Source organism: Phoca vitulina, unplaced genomic scaffold (genome assembly GCF_004348235.1).
Source record: "Phoca vitulina isolate PV1807 unplaced genomic scaffold, GSC_HSeal_1.0 scaffold40, whole genome shotgun sequence".
Classification (NCBI taxonomy): domain Eukaryota; kingdom Metazoa; phylum Chordata; class Mammalia; order Carnivora; family Phocidae; genus Phoca; species Phoca vitulina.
Window position 1 is genome coordinate 22,603,501 of NW_022589743.1, and position 27,782 is coordinate 22,631,282.

Consider the following 27,782-nt stretch of genomic DNA (forward strand, 5'->3'; position numbering starts at 1 on the left):
GCCTGGGTGGCTCAGTCGTTAAGCGTCTGCCTTCGGCTCAGGTCATGGTCCCAGGGTCCTGGGATCGAGCCCCGCATCGGGCTCCCTGCTCAGCGGGAAGCCTGCTTCTCTCTCTCCTACTCCCCCGATTGTGTTCCCTCTCTCGCTGTGTCTCTGTCAAATAAATAAATAAAATCTTTAAAAAAAAAAAAAATTTCTAGTATATGAGTCAGAGGAACTGTTGGCCATCCTGGTTAATCTTAGTCATTTCTACAGGAAGAATCTATAAGAGGTTGATTAATAGAATGGCTTATGCACAGGGCGGCAGTTACTTGATAATGTACGATTTGAGCTAGTATAAATAAGAAATTCATTAAATTTGTTGCTAGTTGTGTGTTCTTTTTTAAGATTTTATTTATTGGGATGCCTGGGTGGCCTAATCAGTTAAACATCTGCCTTCGGCTCAGGTCATGATCCCAGGGTCCTAGGATCGAGTCCCGCCTCGGGCTCCTTGCTCAGCAAGGAGCCTGCTTCTCCCTCTGCCTGCTGTTCCTCCTGCTTGTGCTCTCTTTCTCTCTCAAATAAATAAAATCTTTAAAAAAAATTTTATTTATTTACTTGAGAAAGGGAAGGAAAAGCAGGCTCCTGCTGAGCAGAGAGCCCGATGCGGAGCTTGATCCCAGGACCCTGGGATCATAACCTGAGCCAAAGGCAGATGCGTAAGTGACTGAGCCACCCAGGTGCCCTTAGATGTGTTCTTTTACATGGATGTGAGGTCCATGGGATGCCTGGGTGGCTCAGTTGGCTAAGTGTCCCAACTCTTGGTTTCGGCTCATGTCATGATCTCCTGGGTAGTGGGACTGAGCCCCACATCAGGCTCCACGCTCAGTGGGGAGTCGGCTTGGGGGTTCTCTCCCCCTGCTCTTCCTCTTGCTTTCTCTCAAATAAATAAATACATCTTTTTAAGAATAAGTAAATAAATAAGGTCCAAAATAATGTACTTAAATTTTACAAATTGATAAATAGCTGTTCCCCTGACTCAATTTTCAACAATACACAAGTAACTCAAAATGTTTTCATTTTCCTTCTCCCTCCCCTTGTTGACTCTCACTGCAATCATATCAAATACATAGTGCTGTTTCATGATAACCATGCCTTCCCACATACTGGTGGCTTTGCCTAGAATGCCACCTATGTTTCTACCTAACTTGTTCCTTTTTTTAAAAAAGATTTTATTCATTTATTTGACAGATAGAGAACACAAGTAGGCAGAGTGGCAGGCAGAGGGAGAGGGAGAAGCAGGCTCTTCACTGAGCAGGGAGCCGGACATGGGGCTCGATCCCAGGACCCCAGGATCATGACCTGAGTCAAAGGCAGCAGCTTAACCAACTGAGCCACCCAGGCGCCCCTACCTAACTTGTTACTTTTAAAACTGAACAAAAGTGGTATTGCCTCCATAAAGCCTCTCTTAATACCGCTCTTTCAGCAGCACCTCTATTTTCTTTGCATTCTGTGCATTATGATAGTATGTTAGTTGTTGAAGGGCAAAGACCCAATCTCAACTTTATATGCCCAATGCCTACTATAATGCAAGGTTTTGTTTCTTTTATCTTAATATCCCCTAAGCATTTCTTAAAATCAGAATTTTTAAACTGGAATGACCTTAGAGATCATCTAATGTAACCCCTCCAATTTAAAATGTTTTTAATGCACTATGACATCATGTTTAAAAGCTGAGACTTGGAGGTCTAGGGTCTACTACTTACTAGCTGCATAGCCTTGGACAAATTAAGTTCTCTACGCTTCAGTCTCATTTGTAAAATGGGGATAATAAAAGTGTTTCTTTTGGGGCACCTGGCTGGCTCAGTCAGAGGAGCATGCAGCTCTTGATCTCAGGGTTGTGAGTTTGAGCCCCACATGGGGTATAGAGATTACCTTTTTAAAAAATCTTAAGAAAATAAAAAATGAAAGTGTGTCTTTCATAAGATTGATGTGAGAATTGCTTAAAACAATGCATGCAATGCTGTGCCTGACATTAGTAAGCACCCAGTAAATACCAGTATTTGTCATCAGTTGTATTATTACTACCCATGAGGAGATGGGGCTGGTGAAGCTGAGTGACTTATGTAAGGTTACTTAGTTTAGTAGTTGCTGAGAAAGGAGCCCTTGTCTTCTCAATCCTGTCTGTTCTTTGCATTGGTGCAGGGAAGGTTTTTGCTTTTGGAAAAATATATGACATCAGTCATACGATGGAGGGAAACGAGGCCAGATAAATGACATGAAATATGTATTTTCATGCATTTAGCAAGTTGAGGGCTATGTGCCAGATGTGTTACATTCTTGTTCATTGTGTTAAGAAGACAAAGCCTAAAAGAAGAAATAAGGAATAGTTAGCAGGAAAATTTGTGGGTTGGGAAAAAGAGTTTAAAAATATACTTAAGTTTCTCTCCTGGAAGATGCTGTCTTTATCCAAGCTCTGCCCACCCCATTATACTACTAATCCCCATCCTCACTTTGCCCCTTAAGAAAAATGATGGCTTTTTAAGGCTTTAATTTTAACTATGAATGTAAACTGATCCTCTCCCCTTTTGATCATCCCTTCGCTAGCAATTCAGTCCGTTAAGGGGTGCTGTGCAGGGTAAAAGCTATCATGGCCCAGAGCTGGGTGTCACTAAAACCCAGTGAAGAAAAGAATTATGTAGGCACAGCCTACACTCTGTGTCAGCCCAAATGAGGGTGGAGGGTAATCGTGCAGAGAGGAGGCCCATGCAAGAGGTTGAGCCCAGGTGTGGTCAGGAAGGCATCCATAGAGTGAGTGCGGTGTGACTGCCCAGGATGGTTGTCAGCCTGAGCAAGGTGAGAAGGGCATCCGTTCAGGGGACAATCCCAGCACGAGGTGTCAGAACCTGAGTGGGAGAAGGAGATCAGAAGCCGTAGAATATTGCTTACGTTCAAGGACACCGATCAAATAAGGAAATCTATTCAGGATAATGGGAACCAGGCTTCTCATTGTCCTAGAAGGGGTTATAAATATAAAGACAGAAAACTAGAGAGAACTTTGCAGTGTTGGGTTAGAATTGGAGATACTGGTGTGAACTCAGTTTTCACAGTAGAGATCCAGAAATAATTATGGATGCAAGTGTGTGTGTGTGCACGATTACACACATGCACACACATACTTTTGTTCTGTCCAATGAGAGGACTTGGGATCAGTGACAGCCCAATAGCAATGATCATACCTACCCCCTAAGTCTTGGTTTCTAAATACATCATTCACTAAAAGGAACCAGGGCTTCCTGGAGGAAAGGCTGTGTCAGGGAAAGTACAAGATGCTCCTAGAACATTTTACTCCAGACAGTAAGGAAGTGTTCTAAATGATGGGGACATGTCAAAGGGACAGCTTGCCAAGACTCTCACTGGCTCAGCATGGGATGATTTGAGCATCAAAATTAATGATTATAGTCCACTGAACAAAATAGGAATCCATAATAAATACATGAATAAAAGTTAGAGAAGGAAGGGGATATTTGCACAATCTCAGAGGAACACTCCCTTACAAAATACTAATTAATTACAAAAAAGAAAAGAAACTTGACAGCGAAAAGCCTGGCAGACACCACCTTATTTGTGTGATTGAAGTTAACATGAATATGGGACAAATCAAATTGTGCTCCTCCAGATAGAGGAACACAGCATCATTCCCACGATATTTGCCAAAATACTTAGCCTGAATCTAATCATGAGGAATCCATCTTCAAACAAATCAAACTGAGGGGCATTCTGCCAAATATCTGATTTGTAATCTTCAAAAGTATTGAGGTCATGAAAGTCAAGGGAAGACTGGGAATCTGTTCTGGCCTGAAGGAGACAAAAGCGACATGAAACTAAATGAATCGTGTGATTCTGGACTGGATCCTTTTGCTAAAAGGTCTGAGATTAAATGGCAGTGACGTATCAATGTCACTTTCCTGATTTTGATGGTTGTATTATGGTTATGAAGGAGAATGTCCATATTTGTTGAAAATACATCCCTCATGATTTTCATTTTTGAATTTAGGATCTGTGTATTTAGGCTTCTGTGGATGATGATTTTAAAGATAAAGTGCAAATAACCTTTGGCCTTGAATCAGAAAGCCGAGGCGTAAGTCCTGTCCTGGAACTTTTCAGCTGTGAACTTGGGCAAATTAATTGACTTCTTTGAGCCTCAGTCTCCTCATCGGCAATACTAGGGAAATAACACCCAGAGTTCTGATGATCACGTGAGATGATATATGTGAAAACACATTATTAACTAAAGTTCTGCACAAATTGCAAAAATTGTAGTAATTTAGCTTTACTGAAATTTAATATTTCTAATTCTAGGTAGTTTTGATACTAAGTATTTGCAAATGACATGTAGTGTTGGGGAATTGTATAAATGTTTTGATAATGTACAGTTAAGATTAAGATTTTTATCTTAACCTTAAGAGGTTGGAAGTTTTGTTTTTATTGTGAGACAGAACAAATCTATATATCATGATGTTAAAAGTTATTACAGTTGACAGTTCACAACATAAGGCATTTGCTGAGATCTCTCATCTAACCTGGACTGCGTAAATGAATACAGGGACATGCTATGCATCTTAAAGAGGGGATTCTACTTTTATACAAATAAAACTTAGTTTAGTTCTGCCACTAAAGTTTAAAAATGTTTTATGTAAAAAATAAATAGAAATTTCATTGTACCACTGTTGACAGAAGTGAATAGAAGAAGGAATTCACTTAATTGTCGTTGTAGGTAATGTGGAAGAGGAAAGTAAAGATGAAAAGAAAGAAATACCATTTATATAATTCAATTAACCATAATCAAGAACTTGAAGTACCTCACTGATATGTCCAACACATATAGTATCCTGAAAGATTGTTTGTAAATCAAATCCTATTTACTTTAAAGATTTATTTATTTGAGGGGCATCTGGGTGGCTCAGTTGGTAAGCATCTGCCTTCAGCTCAGGTCATGATCCCGGGATCCTGGGATCGAGCCCCTAGTCAGGCTCTGCTCAGCGGGGAGCCTGCTTCTGACTCTCCCACTCCCCCTACCTGTGTTCTCTCTCTCTCGCTGTCTCTCTCTGCCAAATAAATAAATAAAAATCTTAAAAAAAAAAAAAAAAAGATTTATTTATTTGAGAGAGAGAGAGTATGTGTGAGTTGGGGAGGGGCAGAGGGAGAAGAGAATCCCAAGAAGACTCCCCACTGTGTGCGGGGCTCATTGCGGGGGCTCAATCTCAGGACCCTGAGATCATGACCTGAGCCGAAATTAAGAGTCGGACACTCAACTGACTGAGCCAACCAGGGGCCCCAGTCAAATCCTATTTTAAATGCCATTGAAGAAATAACTGCAAACTCTTGAAGTCCCTAATTTTATCTTTTAAAATATGCGTTTTTCATAAATCAAGTTTTCTTAAGGTGCACTTCTAGTATTAGAGTTTGAATAAGAAGTATCTTTCAAAATAGCTTTTTTTTTCTTTTTAAGATTTTTATTCTTAAGTAATCTCTACACCCAACATGGGGCTTGAACTCAAAACCCTGAGATCAAGAGTCACATGCTCTACCAACTGAGCCAGCCAGGCGCCCCCAGAATAGCTTTAAAAAAAAACCCAGAAAATGTTCTTGTTTGGTTATAGTATTTTAGGTATTTTAGCATAAAGATGGGATAACTCCTCCTCCCCAAATATTTGTTGTTTGGGCTGTCAGTGTTTACAAATTGCTAGAAATAATGATCTACTATCATTTAGTCGAGCAATTTGGCATGGATAGTGTGATGTGTTGGTAAGAGAAATACCAGCTGAAATTCCAACTGAAATATATTGTGAATCATTAAAAAAAAAAGACTTCTTCTCTTGAAAAGGTGAGTTATTTTGAAACACTCCGTTTAGAAACAATACTAAATAGGTCCCAATTATATGAAACAGAAGGACAGACATATTTAAGATTCCATCCTAAAATGTTTATCTTTTCCACTGAGGTAAATGCCCACTAAACCAATTGAGAGGAGTATTATTTCATTCTAGCAGAGGAAATAACCTCACCTTCATTTAGAAATTTCCAGATCCCAGGAAGAGCAGAGAAATTAGCTAGATCACCAGGTTTGCTCTGCCTGTAATGTGGTTATCTAAACGTTAAAATATTGTTCTATCATTAAAATTTAGAGAGAGTTAAGCAATGAAGGGAAAGTAAGAAAAGAAAAAAATTTAGAAATTTGAAATACTCCATCTATGGAGCTACTTATGCTGAATTTTAATAAGATAATTTACTTATCTCTGATACTGAAAAAAAACTTCAAAAACCAGAATGTTTCAAGTGGACCAAAACAGCTTTCTACAGTTTAGGGATAATCTTTCTGCTGTAACATTTCTTTTCCCATATTTGATTTTATAAATTTCTCTCTCTGGCATGCTTCTCAAATAAGCACTTTATAAACTCAACTTCCCAGTGAAGAGCCTTTTGTGTAACTCACCTTGTGTTTTAAATGATGTGTGAGCTCCATGATGACTTTAACGTATATAAGGCTTCCCACTGAGCATAGGACTATTTTCCTTTTATTACATAACTTGATTACTTATGGGATGACAGGTTGTAACATAGTCTCTCTGAGGAACCTACTGCTTTTCCCCACTACCCCCTGACCAAAAAAAAAAAGGAATGAAGAAAAGGATAGTGAAAAATGTCCTCTGATTACTGCCGTGTTTAATGACACCATTCTGAACAATTCTGGTATCTTAAGCACCAGTTATTGATTTATGAGGAGGGGAGTCAAGATGTGCTAAGAAGGGAACCAGGCTTGGATTGTACGTTTCTGTAGCTAAGCACTAAGATATGGGTAAAAACACCACAGTTAAGCCATTGCATTCCATAGTTTTAAGCTTTGCTCTGACGGTGAACCCCCAAATCAATTATACAATAGGTAGAACATTTCGGGTCACTCCTTCCTACTTATCAGAGAGAATACAATTGTAATTCTAGGAGAGTAATCTCCCTTTTCAGGCGTGGAGGTGGGGTGGATGGGTTAAATGGAAATTCATATTTAAGCTTAAATTTTGAGATTGGTATCACAAGTTAACAAGCTTAGTAAAAAGAGGATGGTGAGGGAGTGACTCATCTCACCAAATAACTTTTTTTTTTTTTTTGCCTTATTGTGAGATTTCATTATTTGATTTGATTTTCGCTAGTTGATTTTGGAGCTATTCTGTTGACTTTGTGCTTGTCAGGGTCTTCATCTCCAGATGGGGCAGCCAGGGCAATGAATTTAGGTTATAAGTCATATGCGTTCTAAACAACAAATGGAATAAATTTTAAATAGGTTGTAAGTTTTCTGGAAGGGAGATGAATTCTTTGGCTTCATTGCTTATCAATATAGGAAACAACCTTAATCAGCTGAATTGCCCTCCATGCCTTTATCTTGTGTCTTGCCTATTTCTTGGGTATTTCTTACTAATAAAATCACAGCAAAAAAAAAAAAAAAAAAATTAACTTCAGTACTCAAATAACTTTACAATTCAATTCCATTTTTATTCTTTACTTTTATGTAAATACTGCATTAGATGTAAAAGGTCTTTAAAAGATTATTTTAAAGTCCACCTACCTACTTCTAAGTTTTCCTTTAAAAAAAAATCCGTAACAGAAATAGGGATCAAGTAAATGCAAACTGTGCAGAACAGAGATTTTGTTATTTTTTTTAAGTCCAGTGAAGTCTGAAAACTTTTCAAAACACCTATATAATTCCCTCAGCACCTGGCTTGGCAAAACTCTATTCTGTTTGAAAAAGTGCTTTTTAAAAAATGATGTCTTTGGAACATGCGTAAGTGTGTGTGGGATGGAAAGAATCCATATCTGAATATCTTTATAAAGTAGTTCTTAAAATTTGCAAAGCTATTTACCACTGAATCACGCTGCCGCTTCTACAACCCCTCTCCTTTCAGCACACTAGAAAGCAAAGAGAATGGAAATAAGGTAGCATGAAGGAATGAAAGAGCGAAGATAATGAAGGTAGGTCAGTGAGGGACATTTTTTAATCCCTCTTCTCTTTTCCTCTAATATTTTGGGAAACTTCTCAGCAGCTCACATCTATAAGGAAAATATCCTGCTGGGAGAAGCAAAGAATCAGAAATAGAAGAATGTAAGGGGAGTACAAGAAGATGGCTGGGGCAGAGATTGTTGGGGAAAGAAGCCAAGAGAGGAAGATCTGTGATTGGATAAAACCAAGCTTCTGCTATATGGGTCTTCTTTCTATAAGGTGGTTGGAATTAAATGCTATATATAGAGGACCGAAATGATGTGGGGCAAGATGATTGAGTCCTTTTATCATCGACTAGGCTTTATTCCCTTCAAGATTTTGGTGAGGAAATCTTACACTACAAGGTAAATTTACTTCTTTAGTTATGCATCTGAAAGTCACAAGCCACTCAAGGTCAAATTTACTTGATCTGTATTCAAGGCTTTATGTGGAATGCAAGGTTATTCATTTAACTGACCCTTTTCCAGTTAGCCTCAATCTTGAATATTAGCTGGAGGGCTCACAATCCTGGTGGTCAACCAGGAAGTGTTAGGGGAATTCCATTTAAGGCCAACCCATAGTCTCCAATTACTTCTAGATTGAGGGTGACCTTGGTTAAGGTCAGGGTGCCAGACTCTATACTTATCCTCTCTTCACAAAGCAAGGTAACCTGAGCGGTCAAACCCGGTAATTTGAAACAGGGCTTAAACCAGATAGTCAACTGAACACCGAAGACACATTTGTCAGTATCCGTCTTCAAAGCAGTTTACGGCCAAGCCACAGTCACCAATGAAATAGGCCAGATTTGCCTGTGGAACATTATCCTGAATGTTTAACTGGCAGAGACAGGAAGATGGCAATGAAGTGCAGCAAATGCTAAACACCGGCCCATAAAGGAAGGTGCGCGCTAAAGCGGGCTCATTGGAGAAGGCGAAGTTGGCAGTGATACCCTTATAATAACATACATACGCATTTGAGTAGGTGGAATTGTTAATGTAAGAAAAATTAGAGGAAATTCATATAGTTTGTAATGGGCCCAAAGTATTGGACTAGAGACAAGGATACACTGAAACAACAGTATACTCAGACACACATGCTCACGTGAATACATTATTTTTCCATTTAGTTTCTACCTCTCCCTCTGCTGACTCCACAACAGCACACGGGTTACAGGGTTCTAGCAGATTCCAGCTACAGAATTCTATGCTACTCAGAAAATATATGGCTAGCAAAACGGCATCCCTGTTTTCTCCTACGTGGTTTATGCACTCATCAACAGTGAAACCTTTAGAAGCAATGGATGTCAGATACCAATGATCATAACAAGAAATGACACAGGCGACTTGCACGAACTTGCTTCTCAGCCTAATCCTAACTGATTAGATGGTGGCTTCCATCACCTCCATACACACCCTCACGCGTCCAAAATAGTCCAGTTTAGCTGTGTCATAGAGCTAACGTGGTGATGTGTCCAGGAGATTTCCCAGAAACAAGTAGTTGGAGGCCATAAGGGTCTGGGCACCATAGCCTTTTGGGACTGTCTCTCCATGAAGAAGGCCCTTCCATTGTCAGGCGTAGCTGAAAACTTGTTCACTCTGAGGGGAGAAGGCGAGGCATGACTTGTCAGAACCAGAGGAAGAGGTTGTTGGGAAGCCATTTTCCCCTCACTGAAGCTTGTTATATGGCATTCAAGTGGATGTCCCCATAGGGAATTTCTGTCGCTGTTTCTGGAGTGATACCTTTAATAATACGCTGTTGGGAAGAAAATACAACGTTACAAACATAATAACAGTACTACAAAAATATTTCAACATTAATATTAAAACATTTAAATAGCATTTTAATGGCATTTACTAGTAAGTGGGACAGTCTCATTGACTTTCCTTAAGAAAATAATTCCCGGGGAGTGGGGGGATGGGTTAGCCCAATGATGGGTATTAAGGAGGGCACGTATTGAATGGAGCACTGGGTGTTATACGCAAACAATGAATCATGGATCACTACATCAAAAACTAATGATGTAATGTATGGTGACTAACATAATAAAATTTTTAAAAAATTAAAAAAAAAAGAAAGGAATTCCCAATTTATCTGTTCTCAAATATAGATAAAAATGCTACGTTCAGGGAGCACCTGGCTGGCTCAGTTGGATGCTGTGACTCTTGATCTCGGGGTCATGAGTCTGAACGCATGTTGGGTGTAGAGATCACTTAAATAAATAAATAAATACATACATACATACCTACATACAACTTAAAAAATGATATATTCAGGAACTATAAGCATCTGTCAACTAATTACAAAAATCATTGTAACACTAACGGGAGAAAATGATGATCTTTCAGTCGAACCTCCACCGGGGTATAACATGCTTTTGAGGACCTGGGAAAGCACATCTTTTTCTCTGGACCGAGGAGGCTTCCTGCAGCCACACAGGGCTCAGGGAGCAGAGTGAATGCTGGACCCTGTACACCCCCCACCCCGCCCCAGCCAGGCTCCTTGCACCCTGCACACACACCGGGCGCATGATGCACAGTGTCAGCAGCCGCTATAATGGCTAGGATGTTACTGATCTCAGGAATCTACCTGTGAAGAAGTTAGTTCATACAGGGTTACAAATTATCACAAAACTTTTTAAAAAGAGTGACCATTTAAATCAATCACTCCTAAAGCAAACTCATGTTGACATAGGACTCATTACAAGGAAGACTTTAGGAATTTTTAGTTTGGAAACAGCTGAGATACACAGAAGCTTTAAGACAGATCTGAAATACGCTTGGGCTTGGGTATGAGACATACAGCCCACCATGTAAAACGTAGCATCAGGGTGACATGAAGCAGCTCAGGGATGCGAAGGGAAAACAGAAGCACTTCAGAGGCTTAGGGAAATCTTTATTAAGTTGCTTAGCAAAATCTTTGATGGCTGAAAGTATGTACAGGAAGTGGGCAAAACTGGATTTGGAAGCAGTTTTTGATTTATGGATTGTAGGTGAAGCTCTGCTACTAGTCCTTTTTATTTTGGATTGAAAAAGTATTTAGTCCCCTTCAGTCTTTTTTTTTTTTTTTTTTTTTGAGATAGTTAATACAAAATGTTACATTAGTTTCAGTCCTTCAATCTTTTATTTCCTGATTCTGGGAGTTTGTTCTTCTTTATGGAGCAGGGCCTATGGCATTCAAACAGTTCCATCTGCATAGTTAATGAAATTAACAAAATTGTATATTTTGTGTTCCTAATGACCTTAACATCCAACAACTGAAATTTCACGCCAGAAATCCCCTTAAAAAGGTAGACCTCATCAGCTACCTGGACATGTCAAGCCATAGAAAGCAAAATTTCATAAACCATCCCTCCCCATAGATGAATATGTAAACCATAACTGATTACGCAGAGTTAAGTCTTGCTAATTGGGAACTGGACGCAGATCATTCTAACTAGTCTTGAGTGAAGCTATGTTGTGCAGGAAGAGAAGAGAGTACTAAGGCATATGGTGGAATGGTATAATGAACAACACTGCAAAGCAGAACTTTTGGCTTTTGTGTCCTAGTCCCCAGCCACCCATTCTGCTGCCCTTCTGGCTGCTGATCTCCCAAAATACTAGGCCCACTTTTGTTTTCCCTGTTTTGGCAGCATTCCAGTTGCCAGACTACCACTGCTCTCAAAATTCGCCAGGCCTTGGCCTTTTGCAAGGTGATAATCTAAGAAACAGATCACTGTTGACATCTTCATGAATGCTTACTTTTGAGGGCCCAACTTCCCAGTATCTTTGTGCAGTTTACTAGGGCTTTCTACAACAATGACCTAATCTAGTTGATGACTCCAAACTGGAGACTTCCAGGCTGCAGGTGCATGTCCAAATTCCAGGTAAGCAAGTGGAGGATCATTCCACAAACTCCAACCTTTTATATGGCTAGGCCCCAAAAGAGTTGGGAAATTTACCTTAGTCTTTTTTTTTTTTTTAACTATACCAAAATTTTACATGCAGCCTCCCTCCCTCATAGATAGAATGTAATGGACCAGCAAGTCTGGTATTCACAAAGAATTATCGTCCCTCAGAGTGCTTGGCAAAAAAACCTAGCATGCTTTATCCATCTCAGAGATTAAGCATGCAAATGGGCATATAAAGGCTTTTGAGAAGTCCTGTAGTAAAGAAACCTATTTAACTTGCGTTAATCCAGCTTTCTTCAAAGTTATTTGACCACATAACATTTTCCCCAGCAGTAACACCTAGTGATATTCCAAGAATATTTTATTCCTTAAAAAACAGTTTGAGAATTGTTAATCCAGTCCAATAAGCACATTTTATAGATGAAGAAACTAAGGCCCAGAGAAGAGGAGCAACTTGCCAGAGCTGACTAGCTCCTTTCTCTACCAGTCTTCCTTGACGGGCTGCATCATGCTTCCTGGAAACCCACTCTTCCCCATATGATGGCCTATGGCAAAGATGATGGTGCAATCACCCTTACTTACCTCTATTGCTAATGGATCTGAGCTGTAATAATTATTCACCCTTGGGTGACATTTCCTTGTGGCCAATGGAGAATTTGCAAGAGAGAGGACCAGGATTTGAGGTGTAGTCTAACCAAAGAATACTGATATTTTCTAACCTAACTAGACTTCCCACCCCTGACCTTGACCTCTGGATTTTAATCAATGGAACCAGTGGGTCATCATGACTATGATAAAGGATGATTTGAAGGGATAAATCCAACGATTCTGGGTCTGAGTGTGTATTTCAAGCAACACCAGGGTCCCAGGCCCTTGGGGAGGAATGAGGTTGTGATAGGACTGGTTTCAGTGCAGGAAATAAGTAACTCCATGCAGAGTTCTCGCCACCTAGAATTCAATTTTCCTGTTTGGAAAAATAAATGCACTCAGCTGTTCTCAGAAAGAGCTGATGTTTAATTGCCTTATGTACTCTTGCTTACTGTTTCTTATGAAATGTTTTAGGAAGATGAGTGTGATGGTCTCCTATTTGAGTTTTGCATTGAAGAGCCCATAGACTAGCCCACCTCAGTTCTCAGGTCATTACAGATACGGTCCCTTCTAGCTTTCCCCAAATACCACTCTTCACCTTTGAGCTCATCCCCTACAAAAGCACCCACCTACAGACTTCTTCAGGCTCTTCTGCCACAGTAACCTTCTTACTATGGCAAGAAAGACAACCAAGTAACAACTCAAACATTTTCAATTCTGGAAATAACGAAGTACCACATTATTGGGAATCCTGGTGACCTCAACTACGAACTCTGGTGGCACTGGATGAAAAATGGCAACTCACCGCTCCCAAACCTCTAGTGTCAATTTCTACATAAACTATTGACCCCCTGAGGAGAAAAGTGAAAAGAACTGGACCAGGAATTAGAAAACCTGGATTCTGAGCCTCCCTGTACTTATATCCTTGGACAAGTCACTGAAATAAGGAAATTTTGGGCAAGATTATTCCCAGCCTCAATATCTTGTGTCTAATAATACCTGCCCATCCACCTCACAAGGGATTCTGATAGCAAAAGGGGATCATCTACATGAAGATGCTTTGAAAAATATACAATCTTATACAAATTATAAGGTTCTATTAATAAAATTTTATAGCATTATTCATTACTATATTAATATTACTATAATGGAAACTTTTTTTTTTTTACTCCAATGGTTTGAGCTAAAACTATTATATTGCTGCAACATCCTTATTTAGTGATGATTTTCAAAATAGCACTCATCACACTGCTGTTAGAAAAATGACCATGGACATTTTCCACCATAATCTCCACTTAAGTCAAAATATGTGTATTGCTTCAGGGGCACCTGGGTGGCTCAGTCAGTTAGGCGGCCAGCTCTTGGTTTCAGCTCAGGTCATAATCTCAGGGTCCTGGGATGGAGCCCCGCCTTGGGTTCTACACTCAGTGGGGAGTCTGCTTGAGGATTCTCCCTCTCCCTGTGCCCCTCCCACTGCTCGCAAATAAATATTTATTTACTTATTCTCTCTCAATAAATAAATCTCCCTCTCTCAAATAAATAAATAAATCTCTAATAAAACATAATGTGTATCGCTGCAGACACGACAGGCCTGATGCCCATGCCCAATGGCAAGCAGAAGGCAAAGCAGTCATCTGATAAGTTTAGAATGCTATCCACACCTCAAGCTGTGCGCTCTGGTGCATGCAAATAACCAGCTCTCTCTTTTGCCACTGCATCTAAGGCTCATGGGAGTGGCAGCCATTACAGGTCTGCACATTGGTGTAGGCATGTAAATACATAAGATGGAGAGCCAACTGGTGAACTTCACGTGGCGGACTCATCTCCTCTGAATAGAGCACAACCAGAAAATCCTTTTCTCCCAAAACAATTACTAGTCTGAACACACACACTAGCACCTACCTCTTTAAATGTCCCTGGAGTGATGATCAGCCGGTAAGCTATATATGTGGGGATGCAGATGAAAGATGAGGTTCCTATGCAGTAACCCAGGATGATACTCCACTGAGGATAGTTATACTGGAAAAGTCGGAGCTGGGGCGGGCTCATCAAAAAACTGCAAATGATGAACTGAAAGAGCAATGCCAAGAAACATTACAAATCGTAACGACATCCTTGCAGATGGGGGCAGTTCTGATACCAGGAACACCAAATGCTAAAGCTGAAATCCTTTCAGGAAATCCCCCAAACGTGACAGATCCTCGACTGAACTCTGACTCGGAGAATTCACTCATTTCTGTGCCCAAGCTGCAAGCGGAAATCAGCCAGGTATTTATATTGATTTTCCTCTCTATCCCCATCTCAACCCTTAGAGCGGGGATGCCAAGCCCTCAGAAAGTTGTTTCTGAGGAGTTAAAACAACCCTTTCGGGGCAAAGGGGAAGAGACCGGCAACCATGAAGAGTGGTTTGGGCCCCGTCTCGCCAGACAGTGGAGGAATAAACTGGATGACTCCCCACGGCGTCTGTCAGTCCTAAAGCCTCATAGTTGTCTGGGCTCTGTTTTCATTTCCTCCTGCATTTCTCAGCTGTCAGGTGGAAGTTACCTGTGTCCAGGAGAGATTCTAAGGTTCTCAAGACTGGAGAGGCCTTGGGCTCCTGGGTATGTGTTCCCTCTTTTCCCTTTTCTTGAGCTCTCTGCTTTCTGCATTGAGCGCCTTAGCCTGGGTTCTGCCACGACGCGTCTCAACCACGAGTGACTGCCTGCCCCAGGCCCTCGTCATGAACGGAATCATGGAAGGAAAAAGCAACTTCGTGTACTTTTTACTTGAAAATTCGAGTGAAAATGTCTCCCAAGAAAAATGCCATGGTGTGCTCCCAACGCTCAGTTTATAGGTTTTCTTATTTTGCTTTGGTTTCCTGAGAGAGCATAAATACCAGTTTTTGCCTAGTAACCATGGGGCCGAAATCGTTATTGCTCTTGATTTAATTTTATTTTATTACTTCATAGTCATAAAGAAAGCAGTAATGTAAACTATTTGTGTGGTTAAGCATCTATTTATATCTTTTCTTCTTTGTCTGCAGGTAATAAAGTGGGAAGTTGTTAAACACACATCCATCTTCCCAACAGTGTTATCCTAAGTCTGGGAGGAGGCTTTTCCAAACAGGAGCCCGGCCAATCGCAGACCCTCCTCCGGACTTACCCTCCTCACCCCTAGACCCAGCTACTAAGGGAGCTAGTTCTGGAACACGGAAAGACGGGACGGACACGGTGAGGAGCCCTCCCCTCTGTAACTCATCTCATCTGGGTGGCAGATGTGTGAAATCCAGCACAGTTCAGAGAGGCCTCAAGCTCCTGTGGGAGCCAGTGTGTGTTGTTCCAGACAAACCCCGTGCACGGACGGCCCTGCCTGCTCATATATAATATTTTCTTTTTTTGTAACTTGGCTTCGGTGAAAAAGAGTATTTTTAGTAAGCTACTCATTGTTTACTGAAGGCAGCCTTAAACAGCGCAGAGCCAGGGATCTGGTAAGTAAACCCAGAAGGGGAAGACAGATTTGCCTCCTCTTCGTTGGGTACTGGAGCACTTGCCTTTAGAGGAAGTGAGTAAAGCAAACATCACACGAACTAGGAGTGACAGGCCTCGACGCGAATCCGTGCGTGAGTTTTGCTGGGCACGGGAACGCGCTGACCGCTCACCACATGTCCACCCAGGCTGCAAGACAACCAGAGGCCCACAGACATGAAAGGACTAAAAGCCTGGGGCCAGGACGAGGCTGGCACATGTGAGCCGCTCACCTGGGGCACAAGAGTTAAGTCAATTTTAGTAATCAAGGAGTAATATTTTAGTGCAATATTTTAAAAAAGACAAGATCTGGCAGGGCCAGGTTAGAGTAAGGTGAGTGAGGTGAGACAGGCAAGTCCAGGGTCAGATCTTTCGTTTATTTAAAATGTTGAAATCTGCTGATTGGGGACTTCTTTGCCTTCATTTTGGTTTTTAAAAAATATTGTGGTAAAATAGTCTTTATCTTGATTCCTGAGTGTTTTGGCACACAGCCTCCCCCCCTTAAATTTGACACCTGTGGTGAATGCCTTACTTGCCTCTCCCAAATCCCAGCCCTGGACATCATTTCCTCCCTGGGTGGGGAATACTAAAGTCGACGAGCAAACAGATATAGCTTCTTCCCTCAACGAACTAATGCAGTGTCTCCTCTTCCTTTGAAAACCAACTGAAAGGATTTAAGTAGATTATCAAGAAGCACTGGTAATAATATAAATTACTAATCCATTTATGTGAGAACTTCTGTGTCTAGTGATGGCAGGCTCGGTGGTTCATGCCAACCCCCTCACTGAAAACAATTAAAACTCCTGGATTTAAAAAAAGACATGTTTTTAAAACAGGTGAACATAGGGGAAGGGGAAAAAGAGAGAGAAAGGAAAGCAAACCATAAGAGACCCTTAACGATAGAGAACAAACTGAGGGTGGATGGAGGGAAGAGGATGGGGGGCGGGCGAGGTGGGTGATGGGGATTGAGGAGGGCACTTGCTGTGATGAGCACCGGGTGTTATATGTAAGTGACGAATTCCTAAGTTCTACTCTACTAAATATTATACTGTTAATGAACTAGAATTTAAATAAAAATTTGAAAGAAAAATATACATGTGTTTTTAATCTACCTAAAAGCACCAGTGAGCTGATAAGATAATAGGAACTACCAGGCCAAGTCTAGGAGAACACTAGAGCCCAGAGCACACCCCAGAGCCACTGGGTGCTGAGAATTATCTGCCACCTGGAGCAATGGTTGGTTTTGGTTTTGGAAACCTCCAGGGTCCAGGGGAATGGAAGTCAAGCAGGGATTCTGGGGTACAGAGAGACTCATGCAACATCGCAGAGACAAGAAGGAACGTCCTGCTCATCTTATATGTTAGTGTCCAGACGTACGGGTACAAAAAGTACCAAACAAAGGGCTGCCCAGAGAAAGTCAAAACAGAATTCCTTGTTGTTGTTTTAAACAAGACAGGGAAGGAACAGCTATCTCTATGTCAAAGCCAAAGATGTCCCTAAGACAAAATGTTTGGTCCAGACACTCCTAACAAGCTGGACCCGGATGGAGGGACCAGTCCAATAAGCCCTCTGGATCTAAAAGATAAAAAATTCCCTCCAAGATAAAGTTACAGTTAAATCAAAGAACTGGAGAGTAATCCCTGCCCACAGGCACGGAGTCACTTTACCCTGGGCTACGTCAGAGCACACGTGGGATGCAAGCAGGGAGCTTCGCCATCTTGGGGCAAGTGTCTCTCCTTCGGAGGGACACCGGGAGGTAAGCAGGGACACTTGCTGCCCGGGGGAGTGAGTGCTGAACACATCTTGGCAAAGAGGCAACGCTTGGAACTGAATGTTCTCACCCAGGTCCTTTGGCATTAAATGGATTCTACTTTTGACTCAGGTCCACGCTTGAGGACTTTCGTGTGGGGCATCTTGAAGAAAATGCATATGAAATTACGAGGACCCCTCCACCCAGGGCCTTCAAGAGCAGCTCAGGAAATCCTTCCCAGGTCTTGAACAGGTCTTACCTGTCATGTGACCTGGACCCTTCAGGCTTCAATTTCCTTAACTGTAAAATGGGGTATCAGGACTATGCTCCTTCATAGGACTGTTGTAAGGATTCATAGAGCAACAGGTGTAAGTTTGGCACAAAGTCTGGCCTGGCATGTCATGTTCAATAAATGTTATTTATCATTATCATTGAGCAGGGGAGTGATGGACACAGGCAGCAGGGACCCAAGCCCAGACTAACATTCCATGGCTCTGGAAGTCAGAAGAGTGGGGAAGCATGGGGAGCACAGTGACTGGGAGGGGACACTGGAGGGGCTTCTGAAGGGCTGGTCATATTTTTGTTTCTTAGCATGGTTTCTGCTGCGAAAGCATGCTTGATTTATAAAATTGCAATGAGATGTACACTTGAGATTTACACACTTACCTGTATCTATGTTACACTTCAATGCAATTTACTCTATGTAAGTGTTTGGGTGAATCTTCCTTTGCGGCCAGAAGAAGAGGGAAATGACCACTTACCAGGAGAAAGAGAGGGCTGATGGCTACCCAGCAGATCCTCCAAAACCACCCAGGGTTGAAGCCGAGCATTTCCTTCACGTCACTGCAGAACTGAGTGATGCCTAAAATCACCCACAAGAGAAAGAGATTGACTGAGGGAGGACACGGACTGTCTTATCCCCTGATTCTCAGAGACGGTAGCAGCTCCCGAGTTTGTCCACAGCAGGGGCTCAAGGGCACCAATCTGGTCAGAAAGTGGGACAGCGGACATGTCACAAAACTAGATTTGATAGCAAGCAGAGTCGGGGGGACAGGTGGACATTTGGGGAGGGACCCAAAGCCCCCTCTTGGTGCCCACACTGCACTGATTTCTGAGAACTCAGCACACGTTTGATTTTATTGTTACTGTAGAAAAGAAAGTTGAATTTTATCTAGGAAGTGTGAACCCACTTGGCAGAGACTGACTTGGACCGTACATTGGAAACGTTCAAGAGAAAATTTTAACCACAGGTTGCCCATTCACATGCCAGATCAAGATCAAGGTTCTTCTATAAAAAGTATGAGAACGTGAGAACTGAGAACTCCAACTGGTGAGAAACTGGGAAGGGGAAGGCGGGCTGCCCTGCAGTCGCTTCCCCAAGAGCCCCAGCAACAGCGAGGCCCACGACGATGCACCTACTCTGAACTCTGTCATCTGAATCATTGAGGAGGTAGGGAGAAATTCTTTTTAAAAAACTGGTCCCATGTGCAACTCAAAATATGGGGCCTCCCCTTCTTCATGTTATGTGTAATGACAAACATGCTGAAACTGTTTTATTACCATAGAACTAGGGAAATCAATACATTTTCAGAATGAAATAATCACTTCTTGATTTTAAAGATGAAGAGAGGTATCTCTGAATCTAGTTTTCTTTCATTTTTTTTTCAAGATTTTATTTATTTATTTATTTTAAGTAATCTCTACATCCAATGTGGGACTCGAACTTACAACCGTGAGATCAAGAGTCACAGGCTCTATGGACTTGAGCCAACCAGGAGCCCCTGAACATGGTTTTCTTCATTTCAATTGCCTGGGTCAACCCCATCTGCACCCACGGATTCTTGGGACCCCTGCCAATGGACCCACGTTAGCTTACTCTCTGTGCTCCTGCAAGTTTCACCCCTATCAGATTCCATCCCAGCATCACAGGGGGTGAATTGGGGATTTTACCAAGGCAAATAATCCAAACAGGAACATTCTTGCCTCTTCCCTGGAAGATAATCTCCTAGACTCTATCTCGGGGCTTTGTGGGGAGCTCTGTAAAATAGTAGTATATTGTACCCTCTACAAATGCATTCACCATCCACTAGTTCTCTGTTGTCTGTGCTATTCTTAGAGCCCATCAGCAGCTTCAGCATCCACTAGGATGAGCTCTATGGAACTGCTTCAGCCTGTGTCCGCTGGGTGAACGTTTAAACTCAGAAGGAAACAGCATCCTCCCACGAGTCAGGGGAATCTGTGGTGCAGAGTGTGGAGGACATGGTGACCTGTTTGCGAAGAAGGCACTCTGCTGGGGTGGCTTCAGAGACCCCCAGGGAGGGGACGTCTTGTACCCTGCCCCGGCTTTCTTTGATGAAATCAGCCCTTCTCTATTCTGATGGCTACAGGCTGGTGTGGAAAGGCTCGCGACTGGTGAGCATCTTACCATAAAACCAATACACAGCAACCGCCTCTATAAGGGCGACGGTGAGCACGGCGGGCCCCGTGGCATACTCCTCCAGCAGCTTCACCACGTAGGCCCCTCCCTGGAAACGAGATGGCAAACCGGTTAAGAGCCCTCGGATGCGCTGCCTCCTCTTTACGGTGAAGGCCAAAAGCAGCTTCTTAACGTTGGATCATTCCTGCCTTGGACCTAATATAAATATCCCAGAGCCTGCCTCTTGGACTGGCCCTCCCAGCATGGGCCTGATTTCATGCCATCGGGTATCTCTTCCCGTGCTATGGAGCACTCTCTCCTTGCTAACTCTCCCACTGAGCTTTAAGATACAAACTCAAAAGAGCCCCTGGGTCTGTTTTCAACTTTCTTCTATTGATGCGGCACTTAACTGTGTACTCTACCCTAAAGACTGAATCTGGGCGAGTTCACCATACCACACATGCTGAGCACATTGGTCCTGGTTTTTGCCTTCTGTCTTAACTCGCCAATCCCTTGGGTCCTCCTCAGGGGCCCCCACCTCCACCCCCACTGAAGCTCCAGAGCCTCTGGGGTCGTGGCTTGAAGAGGCAGGTCTTCAAAATCTGCCTTGAGTCAGGAGGACACAAGCCTGGGATGCCTGGGATTCCGTTTTACCTTATTTGCCTCAGCTAGTAAAAAAAAAAAAAAATCATGGGCGAGGGTCTGACTTCTTCACCATTGCAAATTCTCTGGAGGAGACAAAGCGAGATTACAAACATGAGATGCCAGCCTCCAGATATTCTGCATATCAGGACATCAGGGCAACAATCCCATGAAAGCAGCTCTAAAGACTGGAAAAGCAAATCTCAGTTCTTCTGCAGACACCCCGCCAAGCCTGAAATCTAATTGGGTCTACAGTAGGGCGCGAAGACCTCCAGCCACCAGGCACAGATTCTACACACAGACGCTGCCAGAAACAACTTTGTGTCTGATCAACCCCTTTTACTTTGGCCCCCAAGCCAGGGCCCCCACGGAGGATGGAAGGTCCTTGTAGGGCTTTGCTGCCCTAGGAGAGGCTACTCAAAGCTGGGGGTTGTGGTACTCACAAAAGTCAGGGTGGCCAGGGATCCAAAGAAGCAGGTAATGACCACACCAAGCACAAACCACTCCCGGCGCTTGGCCCAGATGTGCGGAAACTCATCTAGCACAGCTGTGATCACCCCCTCCAAGCCTGCAAACTGAGAGGGACACGCAAGCAGTCACAGGGGAGGCTCGGGACAAGTCTGTTACCTTCGAGGATGGCGAACAGGCCAGAGGGTGGCTGGTCATGACTGGTTCCCCCCATACACCCCAGCCCTCACTGGCAATGTTATCACCCCATTTTACATGGTCACTTAGACCCCACCCCCAAGGACATTGGGGAAAAAAAATATAGTGCCTGGACAGGACTTCTTTATGTGAGGTCGCTCGGGGAGACTTCGGCTGTGCCAGAAAGGCCAACTCAAAGCTGAGAGTCATCCCACGCTACTAAGTACGAGGTTCTGAGCCAAATGCGGGGCAGCAGGGTACCAGGACACAAGAGGGACCTTTAGGTGCTGCCCTGTGGTCCAGGGACAGTGCACAGTAATAGCAGTTCACATATCTGAGCCCTGGCCTGTGCAGACACCTAGCCCTCATTAGCCCATTAATGACCCTCTCATGCCCTAGAGGGCACGAGCCCCAGCGGTGAGGCCTGAGCCAGGGGCTGAGGGAGCACCGGGAGGGGGCAGCCAACACCACGTGGGCTGGCCAGGATGGGAGGGATACGTGCACCCTCCTCCCCCCCAACCCCTGTCTCCTCCAGAAAGCCAGGTTTCCCTCCCCATTCACTCACGGTGCTGTCCAGGCCCAGCGTGATTAACATCAGGAAGAAGATGATGGCAAAGAACGTGGATGCTGGCATGTTGGCTATGGCTTCTGCATACGTGATGAAGAGGAGGCTGGGGCCTGAGACAGAGCGGGACAGAGGGGGGCGTGGTCACCCACACCTGCCCTGCGAAGATGTCTCGGGGGGAACCTCAGCCACACCAACAGTTACAACTCCGGTCACGAGACCTTACACGTGAACTAGGCTTCCTCACACTCCACACCATCCCACCGTCCCGACATCACGCGAGGCAGGGAAGGAATAGTAGCCATCTTGAAAAGTGTGAACCCTCAATCAATGGGGGGGGGGGGAAAAGAGAAAAACCCAAGACCCTAAGACTAGCAAAGCTGCACACAGGAATAAGAGTTTCCACCATATCATAATTCAGAGCTTTTTTTCAGGGCCAGGACTGATAGCTCTAGAGCATTTAGCTCTCTCTGATGGCGTTAGCTCCAGAATAGTAGGAAATGTGAACTGATTTCAGAAGAGTCATAGAGGCCTTGGAATAAAGACCTCCCACTATTTTAAAGTCCCTTTTGATAGTGTGAGGGACATGTCTTCCACCTCTCACGAGCGAGATAGGGGTGCCTGAGTTTGGGGTATGGGGATGCTCAGAGCTGTGCATCAGGCCAAAGACAGGCTTGTTGGCAAGAAAGCCCTGGGATTCCATCCACAAGCTTCCATGGCCACTTTTTCAATATCTGTCCCTCCTTTTCCATGAAAACCTCACAATACAGTAGAGTGATACATCATCTACATTTTATTTTTCTGCAAGGGGAAATTCTAAGGGTTAGTAATCATTTGCTTATTAGACTTGGACCCATCACCGGACCCAAACCCAGTGGTTTTTTAAAAGCCCTCATCCAAGTCACATTTTAGGGGGAGCTGCCCCATTCCCATCATGGCTGAGCACACAGAAGGCAGTAAGTTTCTCTAAAACCTTGGGCAATGTTTAAAGGAACATTCAGAAATAATTCAAAAGTTAGATATTTATAAGGACCCAAAGAGCAGCCAACCAATTCAGTGAGAGCAAGGGGACGTAAAGAGAACCCAAGTTCCCACCTGCGTCTTTGGCCACCTCGGACACATCCTCATTCCTCATCTCGGCCATATACCCGAGCACCGTGAAGATGACAAATCCGGAAACGAAGCTCGTCATGCAGTTCACCACGCTGGTCACCAGGGCATCTCTGGAGCAGAAAACACACAGGGACTGAGACATTTCCAAGGAGAGAGTCTCAAGAGCATCTGTCTCCAGCCAAGGCCCGCAGGGACCTGTCCTGGTGTCCCCTCCCGTTCTCCCAGGCCCAGCCTCTCACACTGGTTGGTAGGTGGGGACGAGCCGCAGGTCAGGACTGGTTATCGTGACCTCCTGTGGTGAACTGGAACCACACAGACCTCTTGATTTCAAACAAGAACTGCTCTGGGGGCGCCTGAGTAGCTCAGTTGGTTAAGCAACTGCCTTGGGCTCAGGTCATGATCCTGGAGTCCCGGGATCGAGCCCCACATCGGGCTCCCAGCTCAGCGGGGAGTCTGCTTCTCCCTCTCCCTCTGCCTGACACTCCCCCTGCTTGTGCTCTCTCTCCCTCTCAAATAAATAAATAAAATCTTAAAAAAAAAAAAGAATTGCTCTGAAGCAAGATCTGGATTGGAGGCGGGGCCGTGAGGGGGCCTTGGCCTCACATTCATGAAGTCCTCAGATTTAGACTTTTGACATTATGTGCAAATGAGGTTACGAGGCTGTCACTGGGATATCCTGATACTTTTAAAAGAAGATCTTGTCATCCAACTTCAGGCTGGTGTCCCAGTGCAATGCCACATTGCTTAGGGTACTTGTGGATTCCTTTGTAAGAAAAAGTGAATTCTGTAATCATCTTATTGATTAGAGTGCTGGACCCTGCCATCCGTGAGAGGACATTCAAACAAAGTTAACTCTAAAGATGACGAGTGATAGTGAAATCGTAATTGGCACAACACTCCTCGTTTTGTCAAAATTTCTGAAATGAGATTTTGCGACAAAAATCATGGTGGCATTTTGCATTGGTCAAAATAGCTCAATCGTTATACTTTTGTGAATATGTACATAAATAAATGATCACATTACAATTTTTGTTAAACACGTTAATAAGTGAAATCTAAATATTTACTATATGTTGCAATTTTTAAAAATCTGCTGTGGAATTTCTTAATCTAAAAAAAATTTTTTTGTGAGAAGCTCTCACAAAACGAAAGTGGCCTGAGGCCCCTCTCTCAATCCCTGACTGGCCTGGGGGAGGCTATGGACTGGGTGGGTGCTCTGGCCATGGAGGAACTGGTCAGGGACCTGGGGGGTGCCCGGGCCCGGCCAAGTTTGAGGCCATTAGTTCGATCACCTTCCTCTGGCCAGCTGACTATGCTCACCCACTTTCAAGCTTTGCCTGGGGAGCCCCAGATACTCACTGGTAACAGTTGTTGTTGAACTTGTTGTAGCTAGCGAAAGCCAATAGGACCCCAAAGCCAGGACCAAGAGAGAAGAAGATCTGAGCGGCAGCATCTACCCATACCTGGAAGGCAGCAGAGGTAAGGGTGAGGGCCGAGCCCGGGGCCATACTCTCTGTGCAAAGTGAAAAACAAGCCCTCAAAGCTCCTCCCAGGGGCGGCCACATACGAAGTGCAAACAAATGTGATTTCTCTTCCTCACATTTTGGCATAAGCCAATCCACTGGCCTTGACTGTACTTTTCATGCTTGTACTCCTGATTTAAAACATTATTGCAGACTTGCAATAATGAGCCTAAATTTCAGTTGTCCCTATGGGGGGGGGGGGCGCTAGCTTCAGTTAGTAAAATGACAGACAGGTGCCCATCGTTTTCCCCGTTATCTTACCCCTGTCTCCAGGAGTTTCTGCCAGTTGGGTTTCAAATAAAAGAGAACACCCCTCCAGGCTCCGGGGAGGGTGGCCCCCCTTACCAGCAGGACCGAGAGGATGATATAAGGGAAGGTGGCTGTCACCCATACCACCTGTGAAGGAAGGGGGTAGAAACACAGATTGTCAGCATGTGGATGTTGGTGTCTTTTATGCTTTCTGTAACTACAGGAGGCAGAGTGATGTGGCAGAAACATCAGAGCCTTTAGGATCAGACGGGGATCTGAGTCCCAGCTTACCAGTACTACCGCCTCCAAACCCACTTCCCACCTGCAATATGGGGAAACCCCAGCAAAAGACAAGACAGTAGCCAGTGTATATAAAGCAATGATCATGGCCCATCATGGGTTTTCAATAAATTATTGCCATGGTTATTAATTGTGACACTACAGGTGGGTTAAAGGAATTTTTTTAAAAATCATATAATGGTTCCTGGGATTGGCCTATTTCTAGAATTCTTGAACAGATGTGGTGAAGAGAAATTGAGCATCACGAATCGTGTTTGGTGTTGAAGGACACAATGTCCCTGTGTCTATGGCTGTCCAGGCTACTGAGTTCTGAGTTTGAATCCTCTGGGGCCCCTTGGCAGGTCAGGATCCACAGCCAGAGTCCTTCTCACCTTGCCAGACGTTTTGACACCCTTCCAGATACTGAAGTAGATAACGGTGAAGATCAGCATGATGCAGAGGGTGAGCTGCCAGCTGAGCCCCCCCAGGTCCTGAAGTCCCTTAGACCGATGGATCTGCAGGACGTGGCGCCTGGAGTGAGCGAGAAAGAAAGGCCCGTGAGATGCCCTGAGCGGCGAGCGGATCCGGCAGGTGCCAAGGGAAGAACCGGACAAGGCGCAGCAAGGACCAGAGCAAGGCACCAAGCCTCAGAAAGAGCGGGCCCTGCCCAACCTGGGGGACAGAGCGGCACATTCGGCCCACAGCCCCTGGGAAGAGCACTCAGCCCCCGAGGCCGACTCTCAGGCCCCTCCTTTCCTGGCTGGGGCAGCTTTTGTCTGTGTGGGTAGTGGGTCCTTCCCACCCCAAAATCACGCTCTCTGGGGCTGCCGCTGCCCGCAATGCCGGCATTAAAGAGTACTCCGTACTCCAGGCATCTTCTTCCAAAGGGTAGGTCCCGCTTGTGAAGTGAACACATGAAACCAGAAACCCTTTGAATAGCTGCAAACCACGGCAGCAGGGGGAGGCTTTGATTCCCTGACAACCGGCGGGAGAGCGGGGGCCCAGGAGGAAGGGTGGTTTGGACGCGGAGTCGTTCTGGAATGTGAAGGAAGGGATCGGCCTGGGCACCTGGGGGCAGCCTGGCCTGGCACATTATGAAGGGCGGGGGGGGGGGGACAGCCCACAGGGCCAGATTAGGGAGCACTCGAGGTCGAGTCTCCCAGCTCCACATCTGCCTGGGGCCGGCCTGGCGGCTCCCTCACTTACATTTACTCCTCTCGCCCGAAGAGCTTCGTTTCTCGCAAACCACGGAAGAGGCGGGTAGCCCCTGGCCCCGCCTCCCTCCACAGAAGCCACGCCCCGGGGTGTGGCCCGCCTCTACCAGACCACCCCTCACTTACATGCACTTACGTGTAAAATTCTTCTGCGGGGGACGTCGAGTGCAGCGTCCAGGTGACGTTGTTCTCGGAGAAGTAGTTGGTGCAGTTGCCAGTGTTCCAGGAGTTCGTGCAGCTGGTCCAGGGCAGCTGGTCGGTGAAGGAGGAGATGAGGTAGTAGAGCGCCCAGGCCATGATGGTGTTGTAGTAGGAGGCGATGTAGAAGGCGATGATGCAGATGGCGTAACCGATCCCTGGGAGAGAGGGGGGCCGGGGGGGCCACGTTTACAGGGCGGCCCGACAGTGACAGACTGACGGACCCGGGGGCCTTGGAGGGTCCTGCAGCTCAGGGGCGGGGGCGTGCTGGGGGCTGCCATTCCCCTCATTCTCCAAGACTCTGGGAGATGGCGGACAGGGGTGGGAAATTCCTTAGATGCATTTGCAAGATCACACGTTTGAGAAAACGTGTGTGTGCTGTTACTGCTTTGAACTCTTTATATTTCGGTTGCTTTGTATTTTTTTTTTAAGATTTTTATTATTTTTTATATTATTTATTTGAGAGAGTGAGAGAGAGCACCAGAGGGGGGAGGGTCGGAGGGAAAAGCAGACTCCCCGCGGGTCGGCGCTGGATTCCAGGACCCCGGAATCATGACCTGAGCCGAAGGCCGTCGCTTAACCGACTGAGCCACCCAGGCGCCCTATTTTGGTTGCTTTAAAAAGTCCTTTTATTTGAATATAGCTGACAAACAATGTTACATTAGTCTCAGGTGTACCACAGGTGATTCAACAATCTGTTCTGCTCTGCTCACCACAAGCGTAGTGCCATCTGTCACCACACAACACAAGGCTATTACAGCACCATTGACTATATTCCTGACGCTGTGCCTTTCATCCCCGTGACCGATTCATTCCATAACTGGAAGCCTGTACCTCCCAGTCCCCTTCACCCACTTTGCCTATCCCCCACCTCTTTCCCTCTGGCAACCATTAGTTTATCCTCTATATTTATAGGACTCTATTAGGTTTACTTTTATTTATTTTCTAAAATGCTTATTTTACTTTTATTATTATTATTTTTAAGCTTATTTTTTTTTAGTAATCTCTACACCCAGCGTGGGGCTCGAACTCATGACTCCGAGATCAAGAGTCACATGCTCTAGCAGCCAGGTGCCCCAGGTTTACTTTTAATTGCTATTTATTCTGTTTACCTTTAACAATCTCATACCACTTGAGCAGTGAAAAACTTAATTACCGAGGTCATCGCCCAGAGATACCTTAAGGCCCAGCTGATTCCAG

At 44.4% G+C, this 27,782-nt stretch overlaps 1 protein-coding gene across 1 annotated transcript in view; it reads right to left on the reverse strand.

Moving 5' to 3' along the window:
* Positions 1-8,952: 8,952 nt before the first annotated feature.
* Positions 8,953-27,782, reverse strand: part of SLC6A4 (solute carrier family 6 member 4) — a 33,378-nt gene continuing 14,548 nt past the window's right edge. Inside the window, exons 4-14 of the mRNA XM_032429046.1 lie at positions 26,521-26,740; positions 25,563-25,701; positions 24,904-25,038; positions 24,479-24,582; positions 23,102-23,229; positions 22,007-22,119; positions 21,240-21,371; positions 20,164-20,263; positions 18,500-18,600; positions 14,388-14,555; positions 8,953-9,763 (exon numbers count right to left, since the gene is read on the reverse strand). Coding sequence (XP_032284937.1) covers positions 9,689-9,763; positions 14,388-14,555; positions 18,500-18,600; positions 20,164-20,263; positions 21,240-21,371; positions 22,007-22,119; positions 23,102-23,229; positions 24,479-24,582; positions 24,904-25,038; positions 25,563-25,701; positions 26,521-26,740 — 1,415 coding nt within the window. The 3' untranslated portion in view covers positions 8,953-9,688. The remainder of the gene's footprint in view (positions 9,764-14,387; positions 14,556-18,499; positions 18,601-20,163; positions 20,264-21,239; positions 21,372-22,006; positions 22,120-23,101; positions 23,230-24,478; positions 24,583-24,903; positions 25,039-25,562; positions 25,702-26,520; positions 26,741-27,782) is intronic.